This window comes from Mobula birostris, chromosome 13, assembly GCF_030028105.1.
Source record: "Mobula birostris isolate sMobBir1 chromosome 13, sMobBir1.hap1, whole genome shotgun sequence".
In the NCBI taxonomy this organism is placed as follows: domain Eukaryota; kingdom Metazoa; phylum Chordata; class Chondrichthyes; order Myliobatiformes; family Myliobatidae; genus Mobula; species Mobula birostris.
This window is the reverse complement of record NC_092382.1, coordinates 62916450-62942329: the sequence shown is the minus strand read 5'-3', so window position 1 is coordinate 62942329 and position 25880 is coordinate 62916450. Positions and strand designations below refer to the sequence as shown.

Below are 25880 nucleotides of genomic sequence, written 5' to 3'. Positions count from 1 at the left end.
CCGCTTTCCAAATGTGCTGTTATCACATCTTTGATAACTGTCTCTAGCAGTTTCCACACCACCAATGTTAGGCTAACTGGTCTATAATTCCCTGGTTTCTCTCTCCCTCCTTTTTTAAAAAGTGAGGTTACATTAGCCACCCTCCAATCCTCAGGAACTAGTCCAGAATCTAACGAGTTTTGAAAAATTATCACTAATGCATCCACTATTTCTTGGGCTACTTCCTTAAGCACTCTAGGATGCAGACCATCTGGCCCTGGGGATTTATCTGCCTTCAATCCCTTCAATTTACCTAACACCACTTCCCTACTAACATGTATTTCGCTCAGTTCCTCCATCTTACTGGACCCTCTGTCCCCTACTATTTCTGGAAGATTATTTATGTCCTCCTTAGTGAAGACAGAAGATGGGATGGTGGGGAGGGAGCTTCAATCTGTTTCTATCTCCTGTAGTGTTTGGCGGGACGGTGCGCAGGGAGTTTCACTCCGTCTCTGATGCGGGGAGTATGTGATGGGACGGTGTGAAAGCAGCTTCACTCTGTGTCTGAGCCGGTCTGTATGTGATGGGACGGTGTGGAGGGAGTTTCGCTGTGTCTAATCCCCAAAGCGTGTGATTGGACGGTGTGGCGGGAGCTTCACTGTGTGTCTGATTAGGGGATGTGTGTTGGGACAGTGTAGAGGGAGCTCCACTCTGTTTCTGCAGCCGGGATTGTTTGATGATATGGGGCGGAGGGAGCTTCACTGTTATTGACGCTGGCGTTGTGTGATGGCACGGCGTGATGTCATTGTGTGATGTTACGGTGTGAAGGGAGATCACCTCATGTTGATCGCTTCTGTTCCATTCCCCATCCCTCTCTTCTTCGCGACCTTTGTGGATACAGGTCAGATGTTATACAGTCCATGAACTTCCAATCTCTTTTGTCGTTTTTTGTCTGCCAGAGCACGGAGAGCGCGCAGGAAGACGGGGGCAGAAGAGTGCGAGTATCTGGGGTGCGAGTAGGGGATGGTCAGCCTGGATGGGGATGAGGAGTGAGGAGATCCTGGGAAGCAGATATTATCGGACTGACATCCCCCAGACTAGAGCTGAGACGCTGCTGTACCAGTGTGAGGAGCTCAGGCCCATTATTGCAGTTAACCGGGTGCGGAGGGCAGCAGTAGCTCCAGGTCACTGTTTCTCCTCTAATGAGACTCAAGTCCGACACCAAGGCAGGAAGTTACAGCGGTTTATTGATTTCATCAGGACAAATGTAAATTAAACAATCTGTCAGCTGCTGCCGTGCGGGAATGAATAAGCTGCTCCCGATTCACTCACAGTCAAACACAATTAACTGACCGGCGACAACGAGTGACAGGTTGAACAGTCAGTACCGTTTCTCACCGTCACTCTGCATTGGGGAACCGATGATTATTAAATCATTCAGGGCAGCGTCCGATTTCGCTGCAGGTCCAGGACCAGGACTGAGGAATTTGTCTATTTAACATTATTATATCGGCCAACCTGTCGAATTCACCGTCTTCAGCAAAGGGAGCAAAATAAAATTCTCTCCCCGGATAATGCAACCTGCGACGATGATGTATCAGACTGAGCCCTGCCTCCGGGCTCTTCCTGTCTGTGTAATTCCCCGGGATCTCACAAAGCCAAACATCCGGCAGAAGCAGGGCCGCTGGTCGGAAGGAGGACGAATTACGTCACTGCGGGACCGCCTCTGACGTCCCAAGGTGGTTGGAGGGGGTCAGGGTCCGTTGCTATTTTTGGGAACTAAACCTGGACCGCGGCCGTTAAAGGGGAGGGTGGAGAATCACGCTACATATCCCCATCCCGCGAGTGGGGATGTTCACATATTCAGATGTTCACTGTCAGTCCGGGTCTGGGTTCCAGCAGAGACCTCAGTTCCTTCTGCCCAGTCCAGCTGAACAGGTTCCCCACCAGCCTGAAACAGATGGAAAAATAAAGATGAAACAGACTGATTGCACAACTGTGTCAATAACAAGAGACTGGAGTTAATGTTTCAACAATACTCACCGAAAAATATCACAAGAAAACACGCCGATGTATTTTATTACATTTAATATAAACACTCACACGATCTGCTTCAGACTCGGGAGGGTCATTATGAGGCGGCTGAGAGCGGGGACAGATCGGTCCTTCAGCGAGTTGGATCCCAGGTTCAGCTTCGTCAGTGATGGGATTATACTGAGATCGGAGACGAGAACTTCGGTACCAGAATCTGTGAGACCGACATCGTTCAGCCTGGAGATAAGAGAGATTGAGGGTGAAGGACACAGAGAGGCAGGAGACGGTACAAATTTCCAGTGTTTATCAGTAACAAAATTATTGATCACATTAGCATTCAGTGTCATACATACAGTGACTGTAAACACAACCTCCCATAATCTGGTACTTACCACAGTTTCTGTATTTTACACTCCGGGTTCCTCAAAACCGCAAACACCAATTTCACTCCTGAATCTCCCAGGTTATTGATACTCAGGTCCAGTTCCCTCACAGATTGGTTTGTACTGAGAGCGGAGACGAGATCCTGGACACCAGAATCTGTGAGACCGACATCCCACAGACTGGAGATAAGAGAGAGTGAGGGTGAAGGACACAGAAAGACAGGAGACAGTACAAATCCCCAGTGTTTATCAGTAGCACAATTACTGATCACATTAATGTTCAGTGTCAGACACTCAGTGACTGTAAACACAATCTCCCACAGTCTGGTACTTACCGCAGTTTCTGTATTTTACACCCTGGGTTCCTCAGAGCTGCAGACACCAGTTTCATTCCTGAAGTTCCCAGTTCATTATGACTCAGATTCAGCTCTGTCAGTGATAGGTTTGCACTGAGAGCTGAGACGAGATCCTCGGCACCAGAATCTGTGAGACCGACTTTATTCAGCCTGGAGATGAGAGAGAGTGAGGGTGAAGGACACAGAGAGACAGGAGACGGTACAAATCCCCAGTGTTTATCAGTAGCACAATTACTGATCTCATTAATGTTCAGTGTCAGACACCCAGTGACTGTAAACACAATCTCACACAGTCTGGTACTTACCCCAGTTTCTGTATTTTACAGTCCGGGTTCCTCAGAGCCGCAAAGACCAGTTTCACTCCTGAATCTCCCAGTTTATTCTCCCCAAGGCTAAACAGAAAAAGGCGAATTGATGAACAAGATGAATCAAACCGTGGGTCTGAGGGAATTTATCTCACTCGGATATTTCAGGAAACATAAAACCTTTCAATAAATCACTGATCGCAGTTCCCATCACTGTCAATGTCCTTCGCTGCCCAGCTCCAGGGTATTCACCGAATGTTAGTAATTTCGTCTGTCGGTGTGACCCTGCAAACTCCACATATTCTGCCCCATTCGCCGACGGCGAGATAAGTGTTCCTGAGATGTGAGAGGGTCGTCAGGGGCAGGGTTGAAGGATGGAAGGAAGTCCCTCAGTGAGGAAGGGCTGTGGATGGGAAAGTGTCAGTGGGAGATGGTGGAAGAGACTCATCCGAGGAAAAGGGATAGGAGGACAAACCTACAGCAGGGGGGGTGCCGAGAAAGAGAAATCCCACTGGGAGAATGTGGGTGGGAGTGAGAAGCCCACCCACCTGACGACACCGATGGGAAAAGATCACCGTGCAAGACGAGGAGGCACAAATAGATTGCGCAGGAGGGGTGGTCTGAACTGAGTCAATCGGGAGAAGAGATGTCCACATGGGGCCTGAGTATCTGATAGTGAGCAAAGTCACACCGGTGAGAGTCATACCAGGTGAAGGACAGGGGAGGACAATGTAAAGCATAGGAATACAGAAGAAAGGGCACAATACAGGCCCCTAGGCGCACGTTGTTGTGCAGAACATGTACTTGCTTTAGAAATTACCCCTGGATACCCATAGCCCTCTTGAAAGACACTATTGAATCCACATTTTCCACCGTCGCCAGCAGCCCATTCCACGCACTCACCACTCTCTGAGTAAAAACCTTACCCCTGGCATCTCCTCTGAACCTACTTCCAAGCAACTTAAAACTGCGCCCTCTCGTGTTAGCTATTTCAGCCCTGGGAAATAGCTTCTGATTATCCGAACGATCAATGCTTCACATAATCCTATACATCTCCATCAGGTCACCGCTCATCCTCCGTCGCTCCAAGGGGAGAAGACCAAAGTCACTCAACCTATTTTCAGAAGATATGCTCCCCAATCCAAGAAACATCCTTATAAATCTCCTCTGCACCGCTTCTATAGTTCCCACATCCTTACTGTAGTGAAGTGAGCAGAACTGATCACAGTACTCCAAGTTGGGTCTGACCAGGGTCCTATATAGCTGTAAGATTACCTTTCGGCTCTTAAACTTAATCATATGATTTATGAAGGCCAATGCACCGTATGCTTTCTCGACGACAGAGTCAACCTGTGCAGCAGCTTTGAGTACCCTATGGAGTAGGACCCCAAAATATCTCTGATACTCAACACTGCCAAGAGTCTTACCATTAATACTATAAATCTGCCGTCATAATTGACCTAACAAACTGAAGCAAATTATTCATTAGTACCTCCGTTATCCCCTCCGGTTCCATACACACTTTTCCACTGCCAGACTTGATTGGTCCTATTATCCCACGTCTTATCCTCTTGCTCTTCACGTACTTGAGGAATGCCTTGGGGGTTTCCTTAATTCTGCTCGCCAAGGCCTTCTCTTGGCCCCTTCTGGCTTTCCTAATTTCATTCTTAAGTTTCTTTCTGCTAGCCTTGGAGTCCCGTCTTCAGCAAAGGGAGTTAGTGTTAGAGATGGAGTTCCTTCTTGAACTCTATCATTACCTAATTTTTTGAACCTTTCGTAAGCTTTACTTTTCTGCTTGACTAGATTGTCAACAGCCTTTGTACACCACGGTTCGTCTACCCTACGATTCTTGCCCTGTGTCATTAGAAAGTACCTACTTAGAACCCCACGCAAATATCCCCTGAACATTTGCCAGATTTCTGCCGTACATTTACCTGAGAACATCTTTTCCTAATTTATGCTTCCAAGTTCCTACCTGATAGCATCAGATTTCCCCATACTTCAATTAAACGCTTTCCTAACTTGTCTGTTCCGATACCTCTTCAATGCTATGGTAAAGGAGATAGAATTACGATCTCTATCTCCACAGTGCTCTCTCACTGAGAGACCTGACACCTGAACAGGTTCATCTCCCAATACCAGATCAAGTACAGCCTCTTCTCTTGCAGGCTTATCTACATATTGTGTCAAGAAACATTGCTGAACACAACTAACAAACTCCACCTCATCTAAACCCCTCGCTCTGGGGAGATTCCAATCAATATGTGGGAAATTAAAATCTCCCACCATGACAACACTGTTATTATTGCACCTTTCCAGAATTTGTCTCCCTGCCTGTTACTATTGGATGGTCTATAAAAACACCTAGTAGGGTTACTGACCCCTTCTTATTCCTAACTTCCCCCCACAGAGACTCTGTGGACAACCCCTCAATGACTTCCTCCTTTTCTGCAGCCGCTTTGTTGATAATGATTCTTGCATTAAAGTATGCACATGTCAAACCATCAATCTGAGCGCTTCGCTTCTCTATCGCGTGCCTATTCTGCCTCACACACTACCTACAAACTTTCTCTATTTGTGAGCCAACCGCTCCTTCCTCCGTCTCTTCAGTTTGGTTCGCACCCTCAGTAGTTCTAGTTTAAACTCTCCCCTATAGTCTTAGCAAAACTGCCTGCCAGGATATTGGTCCCCTCGGTATTCAAGTGCAACCCGTCCTTTTTTGTACAGGTCACACCTGCCCCAGAAGAGGTCCCAATGATCCAGAAATTTGAATCCCTGCCCCCTGCTCCAATCCCTCAGCCACGCATTTATCCTCCACCTCACTCTATTCGTATACTCACTGACACGTGGCACAGAAAGTGATCCCGAGATTACTACCTTTGAGGTCCTGCTTCTCAACTCCCTTCCTACTCTCCGAAGTCCGTCTCTTCTCTTATCCTCCCTGTGTCATTGGTACCAATATGTACCACAACGTCTGGCTTTTCACCTTCCCACTTCAGGATATCGTGTACGTGATCAGAAACACTCCGGACCCTGGCACCTGGGAGGCAAACTACCATCTGTGTTTCTTTGCTGCGTCCAGAGAATCGCCTGTCTGACCCCCTAACTATCGAGTCCCCTAACACTGCTGCCAATCTCTTCCGTTCCCTACCCTTCTGAGCCACAGAGCCAGACTCTGTGCCAGAGGCGCGGCCACTGTTGATTATCACAGGTATGACGTCCCCACCCCCCAACCGCACTCAAACAGGACTACTTACTGTTAATGGTGACAGCCACAGGGGTACTTTTTAGTGTCTGACTCGTGCCTTTCCCTCTCCTGACTCTTCCACGGCCCCAGTGTGAGTACTTGCCTATAACTCCTCTCTATCACCTCCTCACTCTCCCTGACCAGACAAAGGTCATCGAGCTGCATCTCCAGTTTCTGAACCCGGTCCCTAAGGAGCTGCAGCTCGACGCACCTGGCGCAGATGTGGCCGTCCGGGAAGCCGGGAGTCTCCCGCACTTCCCACATCTGACACCCAGTACAGAACACCGGCCTCACACACGTACTTCCTGTTTCTATTCTGCACAAGTAGCTTACCTCGGCACCACCCGTTGTTGCCTAAGCCCCGTTGAGCCAAAGCCCTCCAACTCTGTCTCCCTTTACTCCAATACCCGCTTTATAAAATCTTCTTTTTAAATCCTTTCCGCCGGTCTAACTCGCTGACGTCCAAGTGCTTGGGCAGTCGTGCCTTGATTTAACTGCTACGGTAAAAATTGTGTTCATTTACAACCTTCCTGCCGGTGTAACTCGCTGACGTCCACGCGCTTGCATAATCGTCCCTCGATCTCACAGAGGCATTTCTTTCCTTATCACTGGGACAGTCTGCTGACTGTCTCTTGTCCCTCACCAGTGAAGCTCTGACCCACCTGCTGCAGTCAGGTTGGTCTGGGCGTCAGGAATAGTGAGGTGGAACATTGTCAATGGACGTGTCGCAGGCAGCGAGAAACACGGCCGTTCCTGTGATATAATACCATTAAACCAATGGCCGTTTTTCACTGACCTCATAGAGTCTCCAACATCCCTTCACGAGAAACAACAGAACCCTTCCGTCCTTCGGGAATTACTGCAATATCCCTGGAAATTTGTCACAATTCTTATCAATCTGACTTACTACAGCTTTCCCAAATTTCTTTACATTGAAACAACATAATTGAACAGTTTCACGGTTAATAGTAAGAGATAAATCAAGTTACCTCAACTCCTGGCACTTGTACAACCCCGGTCCGAGCCGCTGGATTCCTTCACACTGAATATGGCAGCCAACCAAGTCGAGGTGTTTTATTGTACCACAGTTCCCGATGACATGAGACAGGACCGCGCAGTCAATCGGGGTCAGTGTCATTCCACGGAATGAAAGTATTTCCACAGATTCCAGTGTGTCCTGAGCCAGCCCACGATTCTGTGACTCAAACAGGTAGTGCAATGTTTTCAGGAGGCTCCTTTTACCAGCTTCACTCTCTGTGTTTCCACTCTGGCGTTTAACCTCTTCCTTCACCCAGTCAATCACCTGGCAGGTTGATTGATGAGGAAATGGACCCAGAAACTCCTCTAGGCCTCGAGCTGTCATTGAGGAGGAGAGACCAGCAACAAAGCGGAGAAATACCTCAAATCGCCCATCTGCCATGCTGTGGGCTTTTGTGAGGAATTTGAGGATATCCCCGGGATGTGGATTCAGGAATTGTGCGACTGCAGCTACAAACTCCTGGATGGTGAGGTGTGGGAATGTGTACACCACGCTCCGGGCAGAATCCCCTCGTTCCAAAAGCTGCATCTGGAACCCGGACAGGAACTGAGAAGGCTGCAGATTGCAGTTGATCAAATCTCCATTTGTAAACAGAATTTTCTTCTCGGACACTCCTCTGAAGGCCATCTGACCAACCCTGAGTAACACATCACGCGGGTTCTCAATCTCACTGCCATGGTTTTTCAGGATGTTGTAAATATAGTAGGAATATAGTTGGGTGATGGTCTTGGGAACTCGCTGCAGGTCCCTGTCACATTTTGTGAAGAAGGGGCCCAGTACAAGAACGAGGATGCAGCAGTAGGCGGGGTTGTAGCTCATGGTGTACAAAATCTCGTTCTCCTTCACGTGTTTAAAAACAGCTTCTGCTACTGTCTGATCTTCAAAATGCCTATTGAAATATTCCTTCCGTTCCTCACCAGAAAATCCCAGTATTTCAGCCCAGAAACTGATCTTAGCCTTTTCCAATAAATGCAACGCAGTGGGGCGAGTGGTCACCAGCACTGAACACCCTGGGAGCAGCTTGTGCTGGATTAAACTGTACACAATGTCAGACACCTTGCACCGAAATTCAGGATCAGTGCATGTGTACTGCGGTTCTGTGTCTCTCCGACTATCAGCAAAATCAATTTTGTCCTTGAACTCATCGAAACCATCGAAAGTAAACAGCAATCCCTTTGGGTTCTTCCAGACTTCACTCAGTAAATTCCCAAAGTAAGGATACTGATCCAGAATCAGTTCTCTCAGGTTTATTCTGCAGTTAATGGAGTTTAAATATCGGAATTTGAAACTGAAGACAAACTGGAATTGTTGGTATAGTTTCCCTGTGGCCCAGTCATAAACAATCTTTTGCACCATTGTTGTTTTCCCAATCCCGGCGACTCCAGCCACTGCTGTTGAACTCCCAGATTTGCATTTACTCCGGGAAAAGCTGCTCTGAAACAATTGCTCAGTCCGGATTTTTTCTTCTTCTCTGCGAAACTGTTTCTCTCTCCACTCCTCGTGGTCTCTGCCTCTTGCTAGCAGTTCATGTTCCGAAGGTCTCCGATCTCGAACAGTAGAAATGACCGTGAGCTCAGCATATCGATCAACCAGCTGGAAAAACTTCACCTTCTCCCTCATCAGGATCGTGTTCACTCGCAGTGTTTCAGTTTGTGCCCGCAGAGTCTCCTTGTGTTTCTGTTGAAAATCTTCCATGGGAACAGACAGTGATCAATCTGTTAGATGCCTTAACTCAGAACTCAGTATCTGCGTACACAAGTGTTAGCTCAAAGCTATTGCATTAAATAAATTCATCAATGGAAGTTCGTACATTGAGGTAAATTAGATTGACAGACCCCAGACGGGACAGAAAGTCGTGGTCTAGATAAACACCACATCATCATATTTCCACACTAACTATGCTGTGAAGTTGAGTATTTCCCTGGTAATTTACTGACCCCGACTGTCCCGTACTGGACAAACTCCCACTACTGCCACACCCCTATCATTGCTGTTTTGGAAGAACTTTGAAAGCCCAGTGTTGATGTAGCGTGTGGAGATAGAGAAAAGGATAGTGGGCATTAATGTCAAAGAAACAGGTCGAAGAATCACAGTTCACCCATCCCCTCTCATCGCCACTGATTCAAAGTACAAAGCATATTTGTTGTTCAGTACGTGTACTGTGGGTGGGCAGCTGAAGTAGAAAATGTGACTGTCTTGTTCAGGAAAATGAGACAGTCAAAATTTTGACACAGAACGCAGACAATTCCCCACTTCCATCATCACAGATGCCGCTCAGCTCACTGAGTTCCTCCAGAAAATGGTTTAAGTCGGCAGATATGCAGTCTCATGTCTCTTAAAGAGTCTGTGTTGCAAATAATTAACAGATTCAAGATATCAAATATAAAGGGGAAGGAAATAATTATTATTCCCGATCTGATGTAGCACAAGAACTCAGATAAAGAACGCAATGATAAACACAATAAATATAAACACATACGATACAGGGGTCACTCTGAACTCAGGTGGTTCTGAAGGAAAAATTTTAGAACCGTGCTGGTGGTGGGGTGGGGGTTGTTAGATGTGGAGGGGTGGCTTAGTCTTTCGAGACGTTGATCAGCCTTACTGCTTGAGGAAAGTAACTGATTTTGTTCTTTTTTAATCTTTGTATTAGTTGTCAAGTTCATAAATATAATAACAATAGTGATATAGAGAGATTGTAATTACATAATAAACATATACAAGAGAATAAACATATAATAAACATATACAAGAGAAACTACAAATAGCACAAGTGTAATGAGACCATAAGACCACAAGACAAAGGAGCAGAAGTCGGCCATTCGGCCCATCGAGTCTGCTCCGCCATTTTATCATGAGCTGATCCATTCTCCCATTTAGTCCTACTCCCCCGCCTTCTCACCAAAATAATCTTCCAAGCTCTTTATATAATTAATCATGAAGAAAAAAGAAATAAAAAGAAACTGGTTTCACAAAGAGAAATCCCAAACAAACAAAAAGGCTAAGAAAAAGGCACTAAATTATTAGACACCCCCCCCCAAAAAAAAAACAAACGGAGCAAAACAAGGTTGAACCAATATATTAGATCAAATACATTCATTCATATCGTCAACTCCGCTCCTCTATTCATATATTCTAAATTAATAAAAAGGATTAGGAAAAGGTCAAACTACATCATATGAAAATGTTGAATAAATGGCTTCCAGGTTTCTTCAAATTTAACCGAAGGATCAAAAATGACACTTCTGATTGCTTTTTTCTAAATTTAAACATGATATAATTTGGGAAAGCCATTGAGATGTAGTAGGGAGACGAGTCTCTTTCCAATTGAATAAAATGGATCTTCTGACCATTAATGTAACAAATGCGATTATCCGACAATCTGAAGAGGATAAAGAGCTATGTTCCATCATTGGCAAACCAAAAATTGCCGTAATAGGATGGGGTTGTAAATCAAAGCGCAAAACTCTTGAAATGATATCAAAAATGTATTTCCAAAAATTTTCCAAGAGAGGGCAAGACCAGAACATATGAGTCAAAGAAGCCACCTCCCAGTGATATCTGTCACAATTAGGATTTATATGGGAGTAAGAACGAGCTAGTTTATCTTTAGACTTGTGGGCCCTATGCACTACCTTAAATGTATCAGCGTATGTTTAGCACATATAGAGGAAGAGCTAACTAATTGAAACATTTTCTCTATAGGTAAGTGAAGTTAAAGTTCCCTTTCCCATTCATTTTTAATTCTATCAGATACATCTGGCTGTATTTTCATAATAATATCAGAAATAGTTCCTATTAATCGCTTCTGATAAGGATTTAAAACTTATTTTTCCCGTGATTTCAGCTCAGTATGAAATCGGAAAGGTAGGCAGCGTGGTATATAAAAAGTTTGTTATTTGTAAATATCTAAAAAGAAAAGGATCTGGGCAAGTTATATTTATTAGACAACTGTTCAAAAGACATGAAACAGTTATTCAAAAATAAATCACGGAAACATGTTATACCCCTTATTTTCCATATCAAAAAGCCTTTATCCATAACAGAGAGTTGGAAAAAATAGACATAATAGGGCTTGATAATATAAAGTAGTTCAAACCAAAAAAAAAAACAAAATTGGAATTATATTCGTAATGTGTGTTTAATTATTGGATTAACCATTTGTTCATTCAATTTAGAAAACACAAAAGGAAGTGAAGTTCCTGAAATAGAAACGAATGAAAACCCTCGTACAGAGTGACCTTCAAGGTTTACCCATTGTGGACTTGGAATTATATCCCAATCCTATGTCCAAAATATTGAATATTGAATATTATTTGCCCAGCAATAGAATCTTATTTTCGGCAGTGCTAAACAACCATCATGGACTTCTTGGACTTCTGTAAATATTTTTTACTATACCTAGGATTTTTATTCTGCCTTATATAAGAGGAAATAGAATCAATATTATCAAATATAAAGATTTAGAAATAAAAATTGGTACCGCATGAAATACATATAAAAATGAAGGTAAAATAATCATTTTAATGGCATATACTTGGCCAATCAGTGATAGAGACAATGGGGACCATTCAGCAAGCAATTGTTTAACCTGACTAATTAAAGGTAAAAAAAAAATGAGCTTGAATAAGTCCTTATGCCTCTTAGCAATTTTATCCCCAAATAAGTGGAATAGTCAGTAATCAATCTAAATGGTGAACATCTATAAATGGGAGCCTGAATTTTTAATGGAAAAAGTTCACTCTTACTAAGATTCAATTTGTAACCAGAAAAACTACTAAACTGACCAAGCAGAGATAATACTGCCGGAATGGATTTCTCAGGTTTAGAAATATATAATATATCATCATCAAACTTGCCAACCCACCCTTCTACCTCCACATCCACGTCGCTAATAAAAATCACGAAAAGTAGAGGTCCCAGAGCAGATCCTTGTGGGACACCACTAGTCACAATCCTCCAATCGGAATGTACTCCCTCCACCACCACCCTCTGCCTTCTGCAGGCAAACCAATTCTGAATCCACCTGGCCAAACTTCCCTGGATTCCATGCCTTCTAACTTTCTGAATAAGCCTACCGTGTGGAACCTTGTCAAACGCCTTACTAAAATCCATATAGATCACATCCACTGCACTACCCTAATCTATATGCCTGGTCACCGCCTCAAAGAACTCTATCAGGCCTGTTAGACACGATCTGCCCTTCACAAAGCCATGCTGACTTTCCCTGATCAGACCATGATTCTCTAAATGCTTATAGATCCTATCTCTGAGAATCTTTTCCAACAGCCTTCCCACCACAGACGTAAGGCTGACTGGTCTATAATTACCCGGACTATCCCTACTACCTTTTTTGAACAAGGGGACGACATTCGCCTCCCTCCAATCCTCCGGTATCATTCCCGTGGACAATGAGGATATAAAGATCCTAGCCAGAGGCTCAGCAATCTCTTCTCTCGCCTCGTGGAGCAGCCTGGGGAATACTCCGTCAGGCCCCGGGGACTTATCCGTCCTAATATATTTTAACAACTCCAGCACCTCCTCTCCCTTAATATCAGCATTCTCCGGAGCATCAACCTCGCTCATATTGTCCTCACCATCATCAAGTTCCCTCTCATTGGTGAATACATATTGCGTCAGTGCTTGAACTCCCCAGTATGTCCTCTCTGAGTGCAGCTTTGAAATTCCCCAGATCAGTAAATAAACCTCTCCAACTGTATTACCTCATCTCTCAAATCTGATATATCACAACTCTGGAATATCGAGCAGCCAATTCTGTCTCTCTCAATCAAGTTCTTATAAAGGCAACAACATCACATGTCCATGTGCTGATTCACTCTCAAGGTCCAAGTACCTGACCCATAACACTCTCTCCACTGAACTAACCAGTTCAGACTCAACCATTACATCATGTTAACTTGTCCGGCCCTGCCGGCCGGCCTTACAATGAGGATTATTAGCCTAACCTTTCTTCAACCCTTCTTGTCAGGAGATAGTGTAGCTGGACAAGTGTTTGGAGTGTCATTTGTAGAGTATTCTGGAAATAGAGACCAGCTCTCTCAGTTATGGAAAGAGGTGGCGATGCCCCGAGTATTGAGGTCCTGAATTAGGGGAAGACAGATTTCAATGTAATACGAGATCGGATGAAATGTGGGAACAGTTACTTGCAGCTACACGACACCTGATGGCAGACTTTTAAAAGGATCTGGGACATTACGGTCTATTAGGACCCTGGCGGGTATGTACAGGATTTCACGAGTTTGAAGTGCATGTGAGGTGTGTGCGGGATCTCACAACGTGTGCAGACACTGCCACTGGTTTATGAAGTCTCGCAATGTGTTCGGACCCTGCCAGGATGTGCGCTGCCTCACAGTACATCAGGACACTGCCAGAGGGTGTGGAGTCTCATAGTGTGTCAAGAAGCTGGCAGGGGCGTGTGGGGTCTCATAGCGTGTTAGGACCCTGTCAGCAGTTTGTAGAGTCTCACAGTGTGTTAGGACCCTGCCAGCAGTTTGTAGAGTCTCACAGTGTGTCAGGACTCTGCCAGGGGTGTGTAAAGTCTGACACAGTGTCAGGACTCTGCCAGGGGTGTGTAAAGTCTGACACAGTGTCAGGGCCCTGCCATGGGTGTGTGGGATCTAAAGGTGTGCAAGATCCTGCCAGCAGTGTGTGGTGCTTCCCAACATCTCAGGGCCTGAAAAAAACAATAAGGGGAGTTTAGAAAGAACGAAGGAGAGAAGCTGAGAGAAAGGACGGCAAGGCTACTAAGCTCGAGCTTGCTGCCTGTGCCACGCGATAGTCCGGACAGGGACACAATGAGGTGGCAGATACATTCGTGTCCGAAGAATTGGAGCTGGGGCAAGGATTCGGATTTGCGAATATTAAGGACCTCTTCTGCGGCAGTTGAGGACATTTCAAAATAGATGGGTTGCACTTAAATCCTAGGGGTGCCAATACTCTTGCGGACAAGTTTACTCAAGCTGTTGGGAATGGTTTAAACTAATATGGCAGGAGGATGGGAACCAGTATGATATAATTGAGAATGAGCCAGCGGGTTTACAAGTAGATGATGGGTGTAACATGAATGCAAGAAAGTTACCCATGTCTGGGTAACACAGAGAGTTAAATTGTACCACAGAGGCAAAATTCAAAAGGGTGAAGAATGCAGGACTGAAGGTGCCGTATTTAAATACGGGTAGCTTTCGGAATAGGGTGGGTGAACCCGTGACGCCACTAGACGAATTGGTGGGCATCACTGCGTCATGCCTGAAAGAAGACCATAGTTGGGAGATTATTATCGAAATATATACTTTGTATGGAACGAACAGGCAGGAAGGCATATGTGGTGATGTGGCTCTGTTAGTAAGAGATGGAATTACATCTTTAGAAAAGGATGACATAGGGTCAGAGAATGTTGTATTTTTGTGGGCGGTGTTAAGAAATCGCAATGGTTAAAAACCCATTGTGGGAATCATATATCTAAGCCTCCAAATAGTAACCACGATGTGGGGCTGAAATTACAAAGGGAGCTGGAAAAGGCACGTTATAAGGTTAATGACATAATTGTAATGGGGACTTGCATATGCAAGGAGATTGTGAAATCAGGTTGGTGTCGGATCGCAAGAGCGGGAATTTGTTAAATGCCTACGAGATATCTTTTTTAGAGCAGCTTGTGCTTGAGCCCGCTCGGGGAAAGTCTGTCTTATTTCGGGTTTTTCCAATAGGCCAGATATTATTTGGGAGCTTAACGTAAAAGAACCCTTAGGGGACAGTGATCATAATATGATTGAATTCATACTGCAATTTGAATTGTATTGTATTGAATTGAATTTATTTCTTACATCCTTCACATACATGAGGAGTTAAAATCTTGATGTTACGTCTCCATCTAAATGTGCAATGTGCGATCATAGTAATTTATAATAAGTTTTAATGAATGTAACTGTCAATATAATATAGAGTACACTCAAGTCAGCGTGTGTTCATCAGTCTGTTGGCCTGGTGGAAGAAGCTGTACTGGAGCCTATTGGTCCTGGCTTTTATGTTGTGGTACAGGTTCCCAGATAGTAGCAGCTGGAATAGACTGTGGTTGGGATGGCTTGGGTCCCCAGTGATCCTACGGGCAGTTTTTACACATCTTTCCTTGTAAGTATCCTGAATCACTGGAAGTTCACAACTACAGATGCGCTGGGCTGTCCACACCACTCTCTGCAGTGTTCTGCGATTAGGCAGGTACAGTTCTCATACCTGAGTGCAGTGATGCAACCTGTCAGAATGCTCTCTATTTTGCCTCTGTAGAAGGATCTTAGGATTTGAGGGCCCATAGCAAACTTCCTCAACCGTCTGAGGTGAAAGAGGCGCTGTTGTGTGTCCAGTCCACGTGATGTCCTCGGTGATGTGGATCCCGAGGAACCTGAAGCTATTTACCTTCTCAAACCCAGATCCATTGTGTCAATAGCGGTTACCCCGTCTCCATTCCCACTGTAATCCATAACCAGCTCCTTTGTTTTTTGCGACATTGAGGAGGAGGTTGTTTTCTGGACACCACTGTGTCAGATAGATGACTTCTTCGCTGTCGACCACCTCGTTATTGTTTGAGATTAGGCCAATCAATGTAGTATCGTAGAAAATTTAATTATCAGCTTGGAACTGTGGGTGGCGATACAGTCATGGTCACACAGGGCGTAAAGGAGGGGACTTCGTACGCAGATCTGTGAGGCTCCTGCGTTGAAGTTCAAAGGGTCGGAGATGAGGGAGCGCACACTTACAACCTGCTGGCGATCTGAGAGGATGTCCAGGATCCAGCTGCATAAAGCCAGGGTCAAGAACAAGGTGTTTAAGCTTCTTGTCGAGCCTGGATGGAACTATTTTGTTGAATGCTGAAGGAGAATGCTGAAATGTTTGAGAAGGAGAAGCATACCTCACTTGTATCTGTATTGTAATGGAATAAAAGGAATTACAGATTCATGAGAGAGCACCTTGCACCGGAGGGTTGAAGGAGGACACTGCCGCGAATGATTGCAGAGCAGAGATGGCTGGAGTACATGGGAATAATTCACAAGGCACAGGATAGATATGTGCCACAGAGGAATAAGTTCTCAAATGATAACTGGTAACCGTGGCTAACAAAGAGAGCCATTTCTTAGAGGAAAGAACAAGCAGGGTGAACAAGAGAGGCAGTGGATGAGAAGGCGTTTGATGAAGTGCAAACATGAGGCTAATGAACAAGATAAAGCTGGTAGAATGATCAAAACAGTGGTATATGGAATAAAGTGTTGGAAATTTTATGACAATGCATTTTTGGTAAAAAAGGACAGTAGTGCTAACTATTATCAAAATGAAGAAAAGGTTCAAACATCAGCGGTGCAGACTGAGTCTGTGGTAAAGAAGGCAAATGCGTGTCTTCTTTACCACCGAAGGGTCCAGGCAACTGTGTGTCTGGACGCTGTCAGGAGTGTGTGGAGTCTTACCGTGTGTCAGCACCCTGTTAGGTGTGTGTATGGGGTCTCACAGTGAGTCAGGACCTTTTCAAGTGTGTGTGAGGTCTCACAGTGTGTCAGGACCCTCTTAGGGGTGTGTGGAGACTCACAGTGTGTCAGGACCCTGCAAGGGGTGTGTGGGGTCTCACAGATGTCAGGACCCTATCAGGTGTGTGTGTGTGGGGTCTGAGAGTCTGTCAGGAACCTGCCAGGAGTGTGGGCGTCTCACAGCGTGTCTCAACATGCTGTGAATGTGTCGGCTCTCTACTTAACGTATTCGGTGAAATACGGATCGTAGGAAAGCATTGAATGTTGGAATAGTTAATTTAGACAATGTGACAGTGGGAAAAATGTTGTTCTTCAATAATCAGGGATAGAATCTGTTTCGGCGGTGGGAATTTCACTGCTGGGTCTGTTTCGTCGGAAGAGTGAAGAACAAGTTTGCAGGCAATTTGTAGAGATTTACCAAATCCATGGTGCCGGTAAACTGAGAGGTTTTATTGCCTGAATGCGGACTGGAAAAGCATTAACAAAGGTGACAGAGACGGGAGCAATTTGTAAACTTCCTGAATCATCTCTCTCTGGTCCCAAATGAAAATTAACGTCTTTGGAATTTGTTCTTGGAAATGAGAGAGGCTGAACCAGGGTTCTGACCGAGATTCCTTATGTTTCTGTTCAAGAGCTTCGAATAATCAGATAAAATATGGGCTGATGCAATATCAATAAGTTTTGTGATATCCCTTTCCTTCTCTCTTTCCTCTGTTAAATGTGGAGCTGTGTGATACAACACAGACAGCGATGGTGAAGCCTTACAACACGATGTGCTTACGGACGTAGTGAGCTTCTCATTCTCACGGTCACAATTTAATGAATTTTTATATTATTTATAGATATATTCAGTTCTTTCCACCTTCCTTGCCACAATCTCAAAATACCCGGTTTCTCTGTCTTAATTCCCATCTCTTATCCTTCCACAGTGCCCACCAGACAAAACCGGCACACATGAATTTCAGCTTTTGCTGACTGAGCTGAGGATTTTGTCTCCCATTTCATCCTCACTAGCCTTGTCTTCTAAGGGACTTCCCAGGATTGTGGAGTTGGAAATTACACTGGATAGCTGTAGCAGTGTTTGCACTAAGGTAGTGCAGATGTGAACAGAGTGGGGTTCATATGCTGCTCTGGGGGTGAACAGACTACTTGAGGTGTAATCTGCTTTTCTCATTAAATGAATGCTCTCATTGTTATTCTGTGACGAGAACCTCAATGGACCCCCAACTCTTAAAATGATGACCCGTACCATCTGAGGGAATTTAGAAAAGTGATTTAGGATGAGGGCTGTTCCGGATGGTGGGTAGCTGTAGGAAAATGATTTCACCATTTGCAGTGAAGAAATTTATCTGGTTTTCGCTCCTCCAGAGTGTCCTCTTCTCCACTCTGACCCCGGAGGAGGGACATGTCATTGCAAGCCCCAAAGAGGTGTGATCCATTTCTGAAAACTTCCCAAATCTCTGAGTTGTTCCTCATACAGTCCCATGAAAACCCTTCGTCCAGCAAACATTTTCCATGCGTCTCACTGTGCATTGTGTCACGGTGCCAACACCTAACTAGGTAAATATCTGTGACTCAGCAACGATATGACCCGACACAATATCAACCATTGATGGAAACAAACTTTTCTTCGCTTACCTTTCAGGTCTCTGGGCATCATTGGTACGGGTCGATTGACCGGAACACAACCTGTTCAGATTTAAACAATATGAGGAGTAGAAATCTGTAAAATCATTTAGTGTCTTGTGTTTGAATCCAAAATTAAATCAATCTCTAATATTGTCTCACCATGTTTTTGAACTTCTTTCAGTATTTTGTCCAACTTTGGGACACCATTCCGCATTTCCACAAAGGTTTCCCACATCACCCTCCGAGCGCGGGAGCCTTTCTCCATCACCAGGCTCAGGAGGAGTTTAGAACTGTCCGCCCGCTCTCCCTTGTCAGCGAGATCCGAGATTTTCTGTGAAGAGTAATAGTGAACATATTGGGGACTGACAGATTCACACAGAGAATGAGAATTAAATGATGTGCTCTGTAATGGGATCACACTGAGCAGTCACCCGGACGGGTGCTGATCGTGTCTGTTCATGGACTGCACATTCTGAGTGCAGAGCACACGGGGAGACATTCACCGTGAACCTGGTCCACCAGTCAATGAGATCCTGGCTGGTCTGTGACCGCTCCATTGATGTGGCTCCAAATACATAAATAATTCGTCACCGGATTTCACGGTATAAAATAGAAATAAGAAAATATCGATCACAGATGAAGGAAAAAAAGAAAAAAAACTGAGGTGGTTTTGAACACCGTGTGCAGTCTCAGAGAAGTTGCAGCAAAGATGACGTGATTCATCTCCTCAATCCACCAGCGTCTAACATGACAGCGGATTGCCAGCTGACAGCCTTTCCTATGGCTTTTCCAGCGCAGGTTTATTCAGTGATTACACATTACAACATGGCAGTATTCCCAAATCGACACTGTCTGCAGTTGCAGATGGTAACACAAACATCTCCACGCAGAACAGAACACACTCGAGCTCCTGTGACAATCATTGATGATGACCCTCTTCTCACTGATATCCATCCTATACGCTCCACGGTCTTCCCAAACCGAAACTTCCTGTCATATTTCCATTTCATATCCTTTACTATAACCGCTTGCAGATTTTTTTCTTCCCGCTCCCCTTGCTTTGAACACTGCACAGCCGCCTGGAGTATTTTCACCCGTTTCTATCACTGATCCAGATTCACAATTTGAGATTGCAATTACAGTATTTATTTTCAAGTTGTTCTTTTATCTGCGTTAATACCTGATGAGTCAGAATCTCAACACGCATCAGTCCTGTGATGTGCGAAACTTCAAACCCATTCTCCCTCTCACTCACCCGATGTTCCTCTCCACTGAACTGATTCTCGGCCGTTAACGCCAGGCTCAGCCCGTACACCCCTCCTTCCATCGCCTGCTCAAGCCTGTCCCGGTAGAAATCCGTCAGCTGCAGCAGCTGGAAATCGTCCCAGCCTGCCAGAAGCCCGGTGATCACTGAGCTCGGACCTGTGAAGGAAAATGCAGAAAATTAAAGGCATTACTGACCCCATATTAGGCAGCAACTTTCTCTCTGGAACCTAAAGATGGAGGGACAAACACAGTCCGAAATATAAATAGGGCCGGGGGAGAAGGGGAGAGGCTAGAGAATGTGGGATAATAGAGACGGTGGGGGATAGATGGAAGGGGGCTGGTTAGTGGGGAGAATAATAGAGGGAAGTGAGTTGAATAGAGTGAGGGGGAAAGGGAGTGGATGGGAGAGAGGGGGTTGGGGAATGGAGAGGGAAGGGAGCAGAGAGGGAGGCGGAGGGGAGAATGGGGGGAGAAAGAGGGAGGGGCTGGGGATAAGGGAGGAGACGGAGGAGAGTGGGAGGCCAGTGCGAGGTGGGGAGAAAAAGGAGAGGGGGAGAGAGGAGAAAGGGAGAGGGAAGGGGTGAGAGAGGAGATGGGGGGAGGGCGAGCTCCATCTGTTGAAGGCTGTGATCTTTCCTGTCCCCTGAACTATACGGTCTCTATTTGGGACCTGTACTTGGAAAGGACTGTGCTTATTCCTGAGAATATATTAACCCATCACCATCACTCTCCTGGTACTGCCCATCACCACCGTTTTGCTTTGGTCAGATTCTGGTGCTCTGCCTGGCTGGTCAACCCGTTCCTCGAAAAATCTGTGGAATATCTCACAAAATGCTGCAAGAACTCAGCAGGTCAGGCAGCATCTATGGAGGAGAATAAACAATCAACGTTTCCGGCTAAGGTCCCCCAGCGGGACTGAGATGAAGCGGTCAGAAATTCTAGATACTGACCCATTCCTTTCTAGTCCTTATTGTCAATTGTTTATTCCTCTCTGCAGATGCTGCCTGACGTGCTGAGTTCCGTCAACATTTTGTATGTCTTTGTGGAGCTCATAACTTTCAGCATCTAGAGACTGTCTTTTGTGCAGGAACGCCCCATTGTTTTAATGTGCATCACAATATACTTGAAGGAGCATGAATCAGACAGTACATGTACCCAGTCCACGCGTGACTGTGCTTCGCCAACCTTCCCCACCGCCGCCATGAGCTATTCTCTCTCTCTCTCCTAATCTCCTAATCTCTGCTCAGTCTATTCGCAAATATTTTGTGCATTGTGATACTGAATTAAAACCAGACACAGAGTAGTTTTAATATTTATCAATTAAAATACTTCGCAACATACCCGTGTCCTTTCCTGATGCTGACGTCATTGGAATTCCTTCTGTACCCTCCCCCTTATTCATTCTGAGGACAGGTGTAGTCAGATTATGGTGCTCTGTAACAAACAAAGTTTACAATATGGTCAGACTTTGAATGAAGTGTAAAGAAAGATGCCCTTTTATTTTTAAACAGAACGGCACACTTCCAAACATCTTCGGCCTATCCACCGAACACGTGATCTTCCTGCAGCCATCCACACACTGTCACACAATGTCCATTTCCACTGTATCGATGGATTGTACACAGTGCCGTGATTGTCCGGGATATCTACTCGCAATGCCAATATCCGTTCTATCCATGAACGCTACAGCGGGCCGGGATCTCCCGAGGTATCTATTCTCCATATTGTAGTCGATTCCGTTTTAGAAAGCAGTCTTGTGTCCTGGACCTATCATGGTCCCGTCTGGCTGCCCCCCAACACCCCATCCCGCTCCTATCTCCTTGATTCTGCCTTAATTCCAGTCGTTAGATTCCCAATTACTACTAGTTCACTTAATTACAGCACACCTGGTTTCCATCAGAGTCTGCAGGATAACAACTCTGGCATCACAACCACGGGTCGCCAGTTCGCTCGTCGATTCCCGTCTGGTAACCTCGTCTCCCGATCACTTAGGAACTTTAGTTCTAAATTCAGCCCCAGTTTCTGGATATTCTACGAAAACCTCGTCTCCGGGTCAAGACTCCCCTGGTTATCTGTTCCATGGTCGCGGCTGTGCGGGCACCTCTCAACCCTATCTCTGTGTCTGCGTCCTGCACTTGGGTTCGCCCCCAGTCACTCCTTGTAACAGAACGAACTGTCCAAGAATGAACCCAGCGGACACAAAACCCCTGCAACAGGCTCTCGCCAGCCAGGCTACCCTAATGTGCCTACACTATCAACAGGCCCTCGCCAGCCAGCCTACCCTACTGTGCCTACACTATCAACGGCTCAGAGACGTCACAGAGAGTCTCCGTGCCCTGTCTGAGAATGTAAAGAAGGTCAGTGAGCAGGTCTACCGAGTATCCTCTTACTCCGTCCCTTCCAAGAACCCAGTCTGACAACCCCGCACAGCCTGGGATGGCAACGCCTGGAGGGTCAGCAGCACGATCACCAAGAGAGCCGCACGTACCCGAACCGGAACCCTACGCTGGGGGCATAGGAAATGCCGGTGGAAAACACTCCCATCGGCCACCTGTTGGATTACGTCGTCCCCTACTTGTCCCTAGTCGTCCTTGGTCTCACATAGCATTGGATTTTCTCACGGGATTACTCCCTTCACATGGGAACACCGCCGCACTCACCATGGTGGGCCGTTTTTCCAAGACTGTGCACTTTGTAGCCCTCCCTAAACTCTCTTCTGCTCAGGACACTGCAGACCCTCTCGTCCACCACTTCTTCCGCACTCCCGCAATTCCTTCGGACATTATCTCCGACCAGGGCCCCAATTCGTTTCGCAAATCTGGAGATCCTTTTCTCGAGCCCTGGGTGCCTCAGTGTCCGGAGTGAAACGCAGAGATGAAAGTACAGAATACTGTGTGTGTGGGGTGGGGGGTGATGTAGGAAAGGAGGAAAGAATGGGGCTAGATCTTAATAATTATCAAGGGACCGAGAGACGCGCTACCCGCTCACTGTTATTCCGGGTACAGACTCCCCATCGCTCTCACGCATCAGCTGTTCAGATCACCAAGTGAGTTACACGTTCCATCAACAAACCCAGATAGGGAACAGAATTAACGCACAATGTTGAGTGAAAGTCCTTAAACAATGTATTGTTTGCTATCAGTTCAACCACATACAGTGGCCTGCAAAAGTTCGTGCACCCCAGGTCAAAATTTCTGTTACTGTGAATAGCTAAGCAAGTAAAAGAAGAACTGATTTATAAAAGGCACAAAGTTAAATATGACACATTTATTTAGTATTTTAAGCAAGAAAACTTTTTTTTTTTAAATTTCTTTCTTTTACAGTTTCAAAATAACAAAAAAGGGAAAGGACCTGAAGCAAAAGTTTGGGCACCCAGCACGGCAGTAGTTAATGATACCCCCTTTGGCAAGTATCATACCTTGTAAACGTTTTTTTGTAGCCAGCTAAGAGTCTTTCTATTCTTGTTTGGAGGATTTTCGCCCACTCTTCCTTGCAAAAGGCTTCTAGTTCTGTGAGATTCTTGGGCCGTCTTGCATGCACTGCTCTTTTGAGGTCTATCCACAGATTTTCGATGATCTTTAGGTCAGAGGACTGTGAGGGCCATGGCAAAACCTTCAGCTTGCTCCTCCTGAGATAGTCAATTGTGGATTTCGAGGTGTGTTTACGTTCATTTTCCTGTTGTAGAAGCCATCGTCTTTCATCTTCGGCTATTTTACAGATGGTGTGATGTTTGCTTCCAGAATTTGCTAGTATTTAATTGAATTATTTCTTCCCTCTACCAGTGAAATCTTCCCCGTGCCACTGGCTGCAACACAAGCCCAAAGCATGATCGATCCACCCCTGTGCTTAACATTTGGAGAAGTGTTCTTTTCATGAAATTATGCATTCTTTTTTCTTCAAACATACCTTTCCTCATTGCGTCCAGAAAAGTTCCATTTTAACTTCATTAGTCCTCAGGACTTGTTTCCAAACTGTATAAGGGTTGTTCAGATGTTCCTTTGAACCTTTTGAATAGAATGTTTTTCTATTCAACCTGCGTGGACAGTTCAGTCTGAGATGAGGTCTATATTGACATTTTCTGGCACCAGTGGGAGCTAAATAACTCGCACGTCACTTGACGACAGTTGTCTTACAGAGGACGGGCGCGCAAGGTTTCCCAAATCGTCTCAGAGTGAGCCCGGGAGCGCGAGAGTAACAAACTCCGCAAGAGGGCGCGTGTTGGGCGGTGTCCTGGTGCAGGAGAGCCCCAGGGAGTCTACGGCAGGATTAAGAGGGAACGGGGAGCCTGCCTATCCGTCCACTACCGTGCTGTTCGTCTCACAGAGTTAGTCATAAATTCGATCCCCTAACGCAGCTGGGGCACATAATTAACGCACAAATCTGCATGTAAATAATTTATTGGTTTAATGTTTGTTTTCAGTTCAACCGTAAAAATAAAATCATATCTCCCTTCGCATGCAGTCATTATACCAGCTTACACTGATAAAACTGTCAGAGCTTTTCTAGTCAATACACTAACACGCATAACTGGACCAGGCGGCCCCTCGAATCTGCTGCTGTATATAAGGAGATCCTGTCTGATCAGATCTAGAATTTCATTACGTACTCCGCCATGTCCATCCCCGTAATACTTCAATCCCACAGTTTATCAACAATCAAAGACTTTGCTTCCACTAGCCATTGAGGAAAAGATCTCAAAACACCCACAATCGACACAGGAACAATAGAAGTATTCGTCTGAAATAACAAATTCTGAAAACGTAACAGGTGATTATTGTACAAATCACGCACTCTTGCTTTGAAACAGGTAGCCATTGCTCTTATTCCTTACTTTACCTGTGGAAAATGTCAATCGTAAAAATTGGAAGCAGTAGAGACAATTGGTTGTTCAGAAATAATGATCCGACATAAATACCAGAAGCTGAATTACTCTCACCTCAATTCCAATAGAATATTCTGAGTGGGGCAATTGTTTGCCTTTCCTTACAAATAACCCTGCCCACTACCGCACACTGATCTCTTGTAACCATGGCAACACACTCAATGCAGGAGGAATTGTATTGAATACAATATTAAACTTCTTTCACACTTGAATGGCAGTGTTTTGTCCCTGTTCTGAGGAAGGTGCGCGGACAGGAAGCTGCTGTACGCTTAAATCTGAGCTCGGGCTGTCACTAAACAATAACCCGCATCTTTCAAATCCATCAATGACCTGGCCTCTTCCCTTTCCATTCCAGCCCCGATGAAGGGTCTCGGTGCGAAACGTTGACTGTTTATTCCCATCCGTAGATGCTGCAGACTCTGAGCTCAGGGTCTATGTGTGAGCAGCTTCCTGTCCGCACACACTCCCCGGAACAGGGAGCAGCCGTTCTGACGTTCTCCAACCGGTTCGACAAAACACTGTCATTCAAGTGTGAAGACACTTTAATATTGTTTTTAACCCTTTCTGCATCACTACCGATATGAAAGATGCATTCTTCCACCCTGGAGAGTATTTGTGGTCCCGATCCCGACCAAAGCCTAACTTCGCTGTAAGCGCTGAATAATTGTAAAGAATCATAGACAACACTTACTGTCCCTCTGATGTTGTAACCGGACGGCGTTCAGTGCGGTCCCGGGAAATCACAGTCTGACGTTCCGAGTGAACGATAATGGTCCTGCACCGGTGTGCTCACTCTGTACGTCTGAGCTGAGTCTGAGCTGCTGCTTACGGCGGCCACTCGGCTATAAAGTGACCGTCGGCTGATTACAGATGAACAGGGCCGGGTGAGCTGGAGTAAAGTAGGACCGCCGCACTCCGGGTCACACTAACTCTCACCAGCCCGGGATAGGACCGGCAGCAGGAAGAAGCGGGATTGGGACAAATGAAGCAACGGTAAACAGGAAAGAAAACAGGCTGAGTTAACCTTTCCTCACGGCCGCCGATAGTTTCTGTCTGGATTTCGCTGTTCACCCCTCCGTGTTCTTTCGTCACAACAAGTGGGCGGAGATTCTCTGTTTCATTCAGCCAATCCAAAGCTGAGAATTTGATCCAGCCCGGGTTCGGGGAGGATCTGACCTCCGCCCAGTGCGAGACGCATCTGCCCGGCACAGAACGAGTTTCCGCTCAAACTCC

At 45.6% G+C, this 25880-nt stretch overlaps 1 protein-coding gene across 1 annotated transcript; it reads right to left on the bottom strand.

Moving 5' to 3' along the window:
- Positions 1–1516: 1516 nt before the first annotated feature.
- Positions 1517–25433, bottom strand: LOC140207648 (NACHT, LRR and PYD domains-containing protein 3-like). Its single transcript, XM_072276201.1, has 10 exons — positions 25339–25433; positions 21107–21199; positions 19755–19921; positions 18659–18830; positions 18509–18559; positions 7294–9031; positions 3058–3144; positions 2732–2902; positions 2083–2250; positions 1517–1930 (listed from the first exon to the last, which is right to left on the bottom strand). The coding sequence occupies exons 2-10, from the start codon at positions 21165–21167 to the stop codon at positions 1843–1845; spliced, it is 2703 nt and encodes a 900-aa protein (XP_072132302.1). The 5' UTR covers positions 21168–21199; positions 25339–25433; the 3' UTR covers positions 1517–1842.
- Between the last annotated feature and the right edge of the window lie 447 nt (positions 25434–25880).